Source organism: Astatotilapia calliptera, chromosome 23 (assembly GCF_900246225.1).
Source record: "Astatotilapia calliptera chromosome 23, fAstCal1.2, whole genome shotgun sequence".
NCBI classification, from domain to species: Eukaryota; Metazoa; Chordata; class Actinopteri; order Cichliformes; family Cichlidae; genus Astatotilapia; species Astatotilapia calliptera.
The window spans coordinates 9,407,634-9,419,722 of record NC_039323.1 but is presented as its reverse complement, the minus strand read 5'-3'; the positions used below and the strand labels follow the sequence as shown (position 1 = coordinate 9,419,722).

At 40.2% G+C, this 12,089-nt stretch overlaps 1 protein-coding gene across 4 annotated transcripts; it reads left to right on the top strand.

Annotated features, from left to right (window-relative positions):
• The first annotated feature begins 4,555 nt into the window (after positions 1-4,555).
• Positions 4,556-11,732, top strand: traf3ip2l (TRAF3 interacting protein 2-like). Of its 4 annotated transcripts, none has more exons than XM_026157971.1 (10): positions 4,556-4,862; positions 6,413-6,511; positions 6,685-7,328; positions 7,409-7,451; positions 7,561-7,625; positions 7,706-7,803; positions 8,318-8,386; positions 8,591-8,707; positions 8,833-8,907; positions 9,015-11,732. In XM_026157971.1, exons 2-10 carry the CDS (start codon positions 6,447-6,449, stop codon positions 9,159-9,161), a joined length of 1,323 nt encoding a protein of 440 aa, XP_026013756.1. In that variant the 5' UTR covers positions 4,556-4,862; positions 6,413-6,446; the 3' UTR covers positions 9,162-11,732. The 4 variants fall into 4 exon arrangements, with proteins under 4 accessions (XP_026013756.1, XP_026013758.1, XP_026013754.1 ...); XM_026157973.1 differs by having other exon boundaries at positions 6,410-6,511; positions 7,415-7,451; XM_026157969.1 differs by having other exon boundaries at positions 6,410-6,511.
• The last annotated feature ends 357 nt before the right edge of the window (positions 11,733-12,089 follow it).

Genomic DNA, 12,089 nt, shown 5'->3' with positions numbered 1-12,089 from the left:
ACCACTTTGTGTTGGTCTTTCACGTGGAATTCCATTAAAATTGATTCATGTTTGTGGCTGTGATGTGACAAAATGTGGGAAAATTCAAGGGGGCCGAATACTTTTGCAAGCCACTGTAGAAACACAAATTAACCTAACATGCATGTCTCTGAAACCTGTGCAAACAGAAATGTGAATTTAAACTGTGTAGTTTGAATTCACATCCAGTTGCAGATATGAGACATCTACAAGCTCGTTTTTAACAAAAATCAACTAACGTGGAACTATTTTAGGCTCTGAGTGACTCTGACTAAAAGAGAATGAGCCATTCTGAAGTGGACCTAATCTGCTCCTTTCCATCTCTGCATTTTTGCTACTTTGAACTCTACTAAAGTAGCTTTGCACTATTCACTACTGAAAAAAAATAGCTTGCTTCTCTCCCTATAAGAGAAATTTGTTTTGATTGGCTGTCTCTCACAAATAGAAGTTTTGATCAACAGGTAGGAGGTGCTTCTGGGCTGCTGTGACCATATTATCACTATCCCTCTGTCACTGACATCATACTTAGCTGCAGGCAGGTTTTTCCCCACTCTCGTTGTTTAGAGAAGTCTGAGGCCTGAGCTCACGGGAATTACTGGAAACTGCATTTATCCTGCATGAAGAGTAGATTATTAACTGGTGAGTTTTTCTAAATCTCCTCTTGGACACAAATTTACCCCTTCATGATCTTATTACACTTAGATTCAAATCAAATTCAAATTTTATTTGTCACGTACACAGTCATACACAGTACGATATGCAGTGAAATGCTTAGACAACTGCTCGTGACCTAAAGGGGAAAAAAAGGAAAAGGCTATGAATAAGATAGGAAATAAATATGAAAAATTAAAAAGGGTAAATTTAAATAAGGAAGGAATAAAATATAAATTAAGGTTAAAAATGAAATAACTGTACAACACAAATTAGAATGAAGGGTAAATTTAACTGGGAAAGAATAAGATAAAATATATAAATTAAATTAAAGTTGAAAATAAATTAACTGTACAACAAAATACACAATACACAGTATAGAACTATATAAGAATGTATGAAGAAATATAAATAAATAAATAAATATATACACAATAACAGCAGCTGTACAAGTATTAACTGGAAATGAAGAATATAGTGACCAGTGTTGTGCAATCCACATTATGTCTTGTGCAGTGCAAATATGCTTAAAGTGATTTGGAAGATTCTTGGTGTAGGTGATCACTGAGCTCAGGTTTCTCTTAATTTTCATGAAAGTTTTGTCGCATCCAATTTGATCAAATCTTTATGACCACAGACAAACAGTGAGATGACTGGACAGATGCGGGTATAGGCTGAATATCTATGATAAAGAAACGGGTGAGGCAACTTCAAGTTGTATAGGAAGGGGAAAAAACGATCCTAATGTAACTATAGATCTATTATACGGGTTCATATCCTTGACACTTTGACCTTGACCTGAGGCATCTCAGCATCCAAGTGATTTCTGGTTTGCAGAATAAAATTCTGTGCTTGCTTTTAAGATTTTAAGGCAGTTTCAGTGTCTCTAATAACATTTTATTAGATTATAAACTCCTTTATCAATAGTCTTACTTATGAAGGTTACACTTAAAATAGTCTTGTCGTAAGTTATTTTAGTTACGTTTTCAGGGATTCCTTGACTCCATATTAAATCTTCCTTCAAAATAAGATAGTGTGAAACCGAAAAGAACCAAATTTCTTTTTCCATCACTGAATGATTTTTTTTTTTTAGTAAAAGTAATTTATTTTTATTGATTTTTTTTTTGCATATTTAGAAAAAAATCCTGTAATTTTTTGTGCCACACTCCAAAGAGGAAACTTTTCAACAGAACATCTAATGAGCAAATAAACGGGTTTTAAGATGTCGGACTTTGTGTTTTGTTGTTAGTTTTGATGAATTCAGGTGTTTTGTTTTCTGGGTGGGAAGAAAGTCATGATGTGTATCTACTATCATTAAAGAACTGTAGATTACAGTTTAATTATCTATTAATTTAGAGTAACTTTACCATTAAACAATGAAATGGTGATTACATGTTTTCTAACTAATAATGATGCAATTTGCTAGTTACATTTCTGTAAAAACAGAGGAAAAAAATGTCAGAGTGGAAAAAACAGCTCTTTGCACTGGAGCTTTGCTTTCTCTGTACTTAAGCACTGTGAAAATTGTGGTACCTACAGCAGGAGTGCTGTCAGGACACGCCCATACATGGCGATTGATATCATATGAAATGCGATACCATAACATAAATACATGTAAACAATCACTAATCAAATTTGATTAAAAAAACACTTCCGTTTTGAAGTTTATCCCCAAATAAGTAGGTTTAAGTTATTATGAAATCTATTCTTCTGTTGCAGAATTCTCATAGTTTTGTATTCAGAATTTTATTCTTCTTATAATTTGCAAACAGCTACAGTCTCAGAGATACATCCTGATGCAAATACTGCAGCAGGATGGGCCTCTCAGAATACTACCCAAACCACAACCTTTTACTAAACCTAACCAAAAAAACAAGTGAAAGCAAAACTGAACAGGATAGGAACTGCAGTCTGCATGTTTACAGTCTTGTGATCTATACCCCACCCCCCATCATGCCTGCCTATTTACATAAACTTTAAAGCAGGTGTAAACACACCAATGAGACAAACAGGACCAGATTTAAGCATATGGATGCATCACCTTTCTGCACTCTGAAGTCTTAGGGTTATTAGTATAGTACAAACATATGATTTATGAGAAAAATTACTTCTGTAGCGATTTACAAAACATTTGCTATTAGCTGAAACTGACCACCATTAGAGATCAGCCGTTCCCAAAGTCAAATATCAAAGCCAAAACGTGGCCCTCTTTTAATTCTTAAGTTTTAACAGCAAGTTTTAGGATCATCTGGTCCTTCTCGGGTGTTAAGATTAATTAAATACAACCTCAGATGAACAGCAAAACATGACGTGTTACATGCTGACATTATTTATCTAACAGACTAAACCAAAATGCAGAAGCACTGTGTGAAAAACTAAGTAGACGCCATGCTTCTAAAACCACCCTCAGCAGCCATAAGTTGAAGTCATTGTTTTCTGTGTAACATTTTCAGCCTCTCACATCGCTGTGGAGGAATTTCGACTCTTTGACCTTGATTCTTTTCTTTTTTTTCTCTTGTAGGTTTGTTGCTATGCAGACAGTTGGTATGAGGTGTTTGCACTGATATGCTGTGATTGGTTTTCACCAAAACGTGGCAATGTGCATTTTGAATGCACATCGCCTCATGATGAAAACACCCAACTGCAAATAAATAAACAGTTTATTAATAATACATTTTCAGATGATGATGATAAGATGCCAATTAACAATCTATGAAGAACATAAAAAAATCTAACTGTGGGACCAGATTAACGTTAGAGAAAATAGTTAATCTGCTGATTTAGTGCAGAGAGGTGTAAATATTTTAATTTGAATGAATTATCTCACGGCTGAGTGCTGCTCTTTATTTGTAAGGTGAATTGAGCTTTGAAAGTTTTTGATATTTTCATTTTTATTGCACAAAAGGACGAGAGCGCGACGGTAAAGCGTTAAGTGCATCCAGAACAAAAACAACAGCGATATGATGCTAACGGCAAGATAGCCAAGAATAGCCAGAGTCATGTTATAGCTGAGTGAATGCCGACCCCAGCCCAACAAACAGATGAGCACTCAGGCTGGAGCCAGTGTTCGTGTTTCTTCAGTCGAATCACTGTAGCGATTGCTTTGAAGTCTCTGTGCTGGTTTTGAACTTTGTGCTGTGGGCTTTTTGTTCATACCTAAATCTAAGAGGAAATCATATGTGTGTACTGATTAGGACAGGGATTTGTGTTGGTGTGTGGGGCTGTAGCCTCAGGTTTATATTTTTGAATGGTGATTGTGAGACGGTGTTAAGTACATTACTTAATTACTCAAGTTACATACTGCATTACTTTTAAGAAAAGTAGTCTGTAATTTGTGTAATATGTTACTTCCTGAGTAGTTAATCCAACACTGATCACAACAAAGAGGGGAAATAGCTTCAGCAGTCACTAACATTTGACCCACAGCATAGAGTTCATTTGCATGCATGTAATGTCTTTGATATGCTGCTTAGCGATGGCGGCGACTCTCAAAGCAGAGCCAGTGGAAACCCAGTGAGAATCAATAAGTGATATGGAATCGCTGAATTCTTATTAATTCCCATCCCTACTGATCATTTTCAACTTGAAGACTCAGGTTACATTATTAAGGCGTGGCACTTTTTTATAAGGAGCCACAAATAAAAAAATAAAAAATAATTCAGCTCTTCATCCTCTCTTTCCAAATATGATCACTCACCAGCTGACACTGCTTTTAAATGTAGGGTCCAAAACCAACAGGTCACATTAAACAGTGGCTACCTCCATCTTTTCAATACAGTCTGTGGATCAGGAGGTTTAATGACTACATGTAAATCAATTAGTAAACTCTGTGTGTGTGTGTGTGTGTGTGTGTGTGTGTGTGTGTGTGTGTGTGTGTGTGTGTGTGTGTGTGTGTGTGTGTGTGTGTGTGTGGAGGAAGTCTATTGGGTGAAGGTGGAGTTTTTGGGGTGGGCGGTGCAGCGAGGCAGAACGCTAAAGATCAAACTGGCTCCGGTCTGTGCGTCAGTGTCTTTCATGTGTCTCGCGGAGACGTGGGTAAAAAGGACAATTATTACTGAGGCTCGAGCTCTTCTTTCGTTAATTAATATTTCTCTGAGACTCTTCGAGGACCGTTTTCCCCTTTGAGGTGTTCCTGTGTTTCCACGCCGCGGCTCAGTGACCTGAAGGAGGCTTGATGAGTGGAAGCAGCGTCGGTGAGTTGAGTTATTACGCTTACACAACACGTTACCTGGTCACGCGCTTTACAAACCACCTCACGCTTATCACACCTTAAATATATATATATATCTATATATATATATATATATATATATATATTAATAGTTTGTTATTTAGTTTTCTCTTTGTCTTTGAGCATTTTTCTTCTTTCTTTAAGCTCAGACAGAAGTGAAAGCCACGGCAGATTGTACTACAGCTAATTTAACGCTCGTAGTGATGTGAAAATTGAAAGTGTGATTATTGGAACGCTGTGTGTGTGTGTGTGTGTGTGTGTGTGTGTTTATGCTTTATGTTGAACCGCAGGAAGTCAGCCTGAAATTTAAGCAGACGAAGAAATATCTGGGTCAGCGTCAGTGGAAAGTGCAAACTGCGACCACAGATCGGCTTTTAATGAGTGTGATTTACATTTACGGGAACTATCAGGGGTGTGTTGGAAGACAAACCCACCTAAAACGAGGTTACACGGCTTCTCTGTGGAGAAAGTCAGTGGAAAAATGAACGGTGACCCTAAAAAACGATCTAAGGGGATGCGATAGACTTTTTTTTCTCTTTAATTCACTGAAAGCAGTTTTCATGGAAGTTTGAGCGCTTTAAAAACAAAACACAAAAAGACATCGGGAAGACCTCTGAAATCCCAGAGGCAAGTTTTACATTTTAAAATGTTTGTGGTTTGATTTCTCCGGTAAATGAGAACCATCATTTCCTTATTCCCACATGTGCGTTTCCTGATGTGTTGACCATTAAACATTTAGAGAAAAGTCCCCTGTGTGGGAGGCACGTTTCTTGCAAATCAAGTCAAAAAGACACCGCGTGTGGGCAGATATCAGAAGTGCTTTATGAGTTTGTTCACCTCGAATAAAAGTGGTCCCGAGTTGACTGAGCTGGGTTTATTATAATAAAACGTCCAAACAGGATTAAAAAAAAATAATCCGACCTCCGTCTACTAACTACTACTGTAATATTATAGAAATGACAAAACAATCACACAAGAGAAAGTGTAATTTATTTACACAGCCTGCCTCACCAAGAGTGTTTCTGAAGGTATTATTATTATAATAATAATGTATACTTTATTGATCCCCGTGGGGAAATTATTCTCTCTGCATTTAACCCGTTCACTCAGTGAACCAGTCGGCAGCCACCAATCCAGCGCCCGGGGAGCAGTGTGTAGGGACTGTACCTTGCTCAGGGGTACCTCAGGGTAGCCGTTCAGTGGATTTGAACCCCCGACCTTCCGATCATGAGGTGACCACGCCCCATGGGGGGACCACGCTACCTACTGTGCACTGTGTGGAGTTTGCAGTAATGTAGGGCCGTTCATAAATTTGGCTTTAACAGCTCATCAGCTCTGTTTCTTTAAATATGTCAACTAAATATATCAACTTTTATCTGGATGTTAATCACAACATGTACTGCCGTTCATCTTGTCTCACAGACAAGGGACTGTTTACACCTCCTGTTCACATCATAATTTCACATTTTCGGGTTCTTTAAATACCCACGTGTGTGTTTTTATCTCCAGCAGAATTTCATGTGCATCTCAAACCCCACACACATGGATGTCAGGAGGAAAAGGTCCAATGATGCTGCCCACGTCGGTCTACTCGGTTTCAACAACTACTAGGTGAGAGAAACACTGCACGCATCCCAGCGCCTTTCTGCTGTGCTTTCACTTGAAAGTCACAGAGGATATCACGCTTGATAAGAGCTGATAAAGTGCGTGAAACAGAAGTTCCACTAAAGTCAGACTGAAATTAATTTGCCTTCCCCCGTTTTGGTAAATGTTCCGGCTCACAGTCACATCAGCCACCTGGTCAGTCACCGCAACACACCTGAAGAAGACGATGAAACCATGAGTGCAGAGCTGAGAGATCCCAGCATTCTTTCCAAACCGGAGTCCGCCTCCGACCCTCTGGGCCACCACCCTCTTTCAGACCGTGATGGCTCTCTGTTCGGCAAGCAGAGCCTGGACACAGAGGAGCACAAGCACATTAGGATCTTCCCCCAGTCCAGCTTCTGCCCATCCCAGCCCTCTCGCAGCTTGCCAGCTGGGTACAGCCCCCAAACTCCTTTCCCGAGCCAGGCATACAGCGGCTGGCTCCACCCGAGTTTCGCCAGCAGTTGGTCGGGATATCCCAACAGCCTGCCGTCCTGTCTGAGCCAGAAAGATTACTCCAGCTGTTCTGGAGAGAGCTGCCTCTCCAGATGCAAGTTCCTGTCCCTCCCCGGCACTCACAGCAGCATGGGCAGCTTAGAGCAGCCTCTCTCTCTGCGCTCCAACCCGCCTTCAGCCAACCTGTACCACCACACGTTATCGCCATACTCGTGTGCACCACAGGGGCCCGCCTGCTGTGCTCAGTGCCCTGCAGACGCCTTCAACAGGGAGCCTATGGTCAACAAGCATCCCTGGCCTGAGTACCACCCAGCTTACCGCCAGTACTGTAAGTTTGCCGGACCCTTTTTTAACCTTTAAACCACGCACAGACCGCAGCCGGTATTTATTTTGTCTGTACTGCTGCAGATGCAGGTGACTGCAGAGTTCCTGCAGGTGGATTCACACAGATGTGAGTTTTGATTTTCTTATTTATTTTTTTTTAAAAATTACAATTAAATTCTTTCTCACTCTGTTGCTTGTTTCTGCTATTAAAATAAAATTTTTTTAACTACATACAGCGGACACAACGTTCCAGTCAAAGAGAAGCGCCCTCCTTGCAGCGCGCCGCTGTCTCTGGAGCAGAGTGAGTGCTCACGAGCAGATCAGACGCCTGGTCCTGTTGTCAGACGATCCCGCCTCTGAAAAAGTTTGTTTTTGTTGCAGGGCGTGTCTTCGTCACTTACGAAGCAGACAACGACAAGCATGTCAACGAGATCATCAAATTTGTGGCTCTGCTGCGGCACAACGGCTTTGACACGCACGTATGTGCAGCTTTTAGTCTTTTTGTGTGTTTTGTTTGAGCAACTTAAAATGTCAGGAGCTGGAAAAAAAACAGTTAAAATTCAGCTGGCTAGATTTTAACAAACATTTTAAAAAACTTTGTCATTGTAATACTAAAGTTACAAATTTAGGTGCAATTATTATAAATATAGTATATAATAAATAGCTTATTAAATAGCTTACTGTATATCCATTTAAACAAGTGATTTTTGAACTAAATTGTGATTCCTGCCTATTTTTGTAATTTCCTCCCAGAGTGAATGCTGGATGCTACAGATGAACTTTTAGTCTAGACTCTCATCAGCTCATCACGTTACATATTTCTTGCTTTCATTTTGTTGGTGACTCTGAGTTTCTGTTAATATCTTACAAGTTATTGCGTGTTATTTGTCAGCTTGTCCTGTTAACTGGCTTTACACAATTAAAATGTATAAAGAATTTGTGTGTTTTCTGCGCAGGGTTAAACTGTCTGACTCGCAGCTTTGCTTGTTTCAGATCGACATTTTCGAGCAGCAGTTCAGAAGCATAAGCAAGATTGACTTCATGGAGCGATACCTGAGTGAGGTAAAAAAAAAAAGCAAACTGTCGGTGAAATTCTTTCATGATGATCAAATTGAATGAAAACAATTTAAATTGAGTAATCTGCCTACAGAGGAAGTCATTTTCACATCTAGGAACTCAAGACGTTCTGCAAGTGTGAACTTGTTGCATGAAGAAGTTTGATAGCTGCAGTAGCTTACTGCCAGTTGTAATTTTCTCTTGTCTTAGAAAGAGTATCTCATCATCATCATCATCAGCCCCAAGTACTACGAGACGGTGACCGCTTCCCCTGCTGGCCTGGAGAGCGACGAGAGGACCTACAACACGGTTTACATACATAAACAGGTGAGCGACCTGAATGTGGTCCAAACGAAGACTGAAATAATCTTAACGAGAACGAAAAACTGCGTGCTCTCATCGCCGCTGTGAAATCAAATTGTGTATGTGGTTTTCCTGTGTGTGTCACTCAGCTGCAGAATGAATTCATCCAGAATGGAAGCAAGAATTTCAGGTTCATTCCTATCCTGTTCCCCGGGGCTAAAAAGGTAATTTTCACATGTCTTCCTGAGTGAGATCACGCCACTGATTCCACCCACCACCCAGTCTCACACCCTGTTTTGTTTCTTGTTGTTTTGTTTGAATGTATAATCAGTGCCACGTGCCTAACTGGCTCCAGAACACACATGTATATGGATGGCCACGTGATCGGGATGACATCCTGCGGCGGCTGATGAGGGTCGAGAAGTACAACCCACCTCCTATCGGGGAGCTTCCGACCATAGTCTCCATCCCCATTTAAAAAAACTCTGAGCTGGATTCACAGACTGGACTTAAATCTTATTGGCTGTTGGTCATTAAGGAGGTGGACAGAGTGATGAGGTGCTTTTGTGAACAGACAGATGTTGTGTGTTTAAATTAACATATAGAGAAGTGCCAGTGTTGGTCTGAGATAGACGTGCAGACTCAGGCTTTTTTTTTTTTTAAATATATATATCTTTGCCGTTGTGCATCATGCTGTATGTGCACTGGTGCTACTCCACCTCGTGTTTTTTGTTTGTTTTGTTTTTGTTGTTTTGTTGTTGTTTTTTAAAGGGGGTCTATTATCATTCCCAGCCCAAGATAATGTTACTCTTGGAATCGGGAGCTTTGCCTGATTCACAGATCAAAGCAATCCTTATTCACCGTACAGCTGCAGAGACCGAGGAGAGTGCAAGCCATGTTGTTTTGTTAAAGCTACAGTTTGCACATGTCGCCTGAATGCGTCGTGTGCAGGTAATCACGAAGTTGCGTTTTTGAAAAGAACACAGCTGTGAGGACACAGTCTCTGGATGTGAGTGTGCAGAACAGGCAGAACGGTGTGTGCGTGCAAAAAACAAATTAAATTTTATGTGAGAACTGTTTGAGGAAAGCTTTCGTTTTCACATCTCGAGCACCTACGTTGGACTTAAACTGAGGGTGTGCCTCCTAGTAGTTGATGGTTACACTTGATTTATAGGACTAGTAAATTGCTCCTCAATAATGTACGCTTCACGCAGAGCACAGCAGGGAAAACGCTGATAGCAGAACAGGTTTCAACCCCAACTTTAGCACTGCTTTCACTCAGGGCCCAACAATACCAGACCTGGTTCAACTTGGTTTCACCTGGTTGAACATTGGTCAAGCTGGGCGAACAGTAGATACACGGGTTCAACAGCCTGGGATTTACTTTATGTATATACACTGATCTCCTTGTACATGTTTATATTAAACATCTCAAACTGGAGCGATCTACAGTACTGTGCAAAAGTCTTGAGTCACTGCTCATTTTTTAAAATACATTATCACCTTTATTCTCCAACATAGCCTAAACTCTCTGAGACGAACCTTCTGGTAATTTTCTCCAGGCTTCATTCAAAGCTGTTTTTTGAATGTCGGCTGCCTTTTGTTCTGTTCTCTGTCAAGATCACACTTCAATAATGTTGACGTCCGGGCTTCATGACTAACAGTGTTGCGTGTTGGTTTTTTTGTCTTTTCTGTCCGGATTTGCTTTTAGCAGATTGACAGTGGTCTCATACACAATGTCAATCAGAGGAAAGTATTGGATGGTGGATCAAAACCTGATGGTACTTTCAGCATTCCTAAGACCATGAATTTTGACAAGATTCCCCACCATGTTTTACAGATGACCGCTATTGGCCCCTGATCTCATCCTTATGGACTGACCGTGATTTAAACCAAAAATTTTCCAATTTGAATTTGTTACCACTGATTCTTCGCTCCAGTTCTCGTGTAATTTCGCATACTTCTTTTTCCCTTCCTTACAAATGGCTTCTTCACAGCCTTTCACTGAGACCACTTCTGATGAGGGAATCACCTTGTTGATGTAAACTTACTATTTTAAGACTATCAAACTGTGTTAGCTTTGGCTTTTTTCATATAATAAACAAAAGACACGGAAATACAGCATCCAACTGGCAGACTTGCAAAAGCACCAAGAGATACAATTTAAAAAGAACTTCTTTGCAAAGTTGTATTATGTAAAAACACAACACTGGTTCATCCCTTGAGTTAGGTGCCTTTTTTGTGCTCTGGTGATAAGTAGGTGACTGAGTGGCTTAACTAACAAAAGAAGTTCCTCTGAAAATGGACAGGTACGGGGACTGGGCTGAAAGCTCAAGTCTACTTAAAGTCTGGCTCCCTGGATGTGAAGAAATGAAGTGTGGCTCAGGCCTTTTACACAGTACTGCATGTGACAGAAATTTAGGCAAAACATAATAGTTCCCCTTTAATTTTAAAGCCTGAAAACACAGATTCGTGAATGTTTGTTTGTTTTACTGGACATCTCCTACACGTCACTACAAACAGATGTATATGTGTTTGAGTGGAACAGCAGGGCTCTCACTTACGATGTGCAAACATTGACCCAGATACTATATTCTCTCAGCCTTTATGACTTATTACAGGTGCCTGTTCATTTTGAACAGCTGCTCAACTGGACGCATAACACAGTGGTTTGTCATCGTGTTTTCTTATATTGTGTGTGGTTCGTATTGTTTAAAGAGAATGCAGGTGCGGGTAAAAATGGTTTGTGGCTTTTGTATTTGCATTTATACCTCTCTGTAAGCTGCACCCGAATTAATTTTCTCTAACCCACTTTTGTTAATTTATGTTCCAACTAAGTTATTCTTAAAAAGTTTTAGCAATTATTTTTTTCTGTATGAGCGTTAAAGTGTGTTGTCGTCCCCCCTAGCATCTAACCTTTTGTACTGAATACAACAAAAAGAGCAGGGGGGTAATCTGGTGTTTTTCATGTTCCTTCTGCATTGGAAACTATTCTCAGGGGATCCTTGATGCTATGTTACAATAAAAGTATTGAATGACTTGCCCCCGAGCTGTCCTCTGAAAAATGCACAAGCGTTTGTAAAATTGCCCCCAAAAAATACAGACAAGCAGAGGCACGCTCCTGGGCTTCGTGGGGCCTCTACAAAAAGCAAGCTGAATTTTTCGGTTTAGAGACGAACCATGAGAACTTTAAGGTTTGATTGCAGATGTGTCAACACGTCGCTGCCTCTGATGCCTCCATGAGAAATCCAACTGAGTCGCTTTGTCTGCTAACGAAACCTCTGAAGCGGCGCTGCAGTCGAATTACATCTGCTGCCTCTCCTTGCGTTATGAAAAAACTTCAACAGGATGTTGTATAAAGATAATTAGCTGACACAGCTGCCTGCTTCTCAAGAATCTGCAAATT

Excerpts from the sequence above, each read along its gene's own strand:
- traf3ip2l (XM_026157971.1), top strand. The coding sequence starts at position 6,447 with ATGTCAGGAGGAAAAGGTCCAATGATGCTGCCCACGTCGGTCTACTCG. Across the intron at positions 7,804-8,317 it reads ACAACGGCTTTGACACGCAC|ATCGACATTTTCGAGCAGCA; the intron begins GTATGTGCAGCT and ends TGCTTGTTTCAG. Across the intron at positions 8,387-8,590 it reads TGGAGCGATACCTGAGTGAG|AAAGAGTATCTCATCATCAT; the intron begins GTAAAAAAAAAA and ends CTCTTGTCTTAG.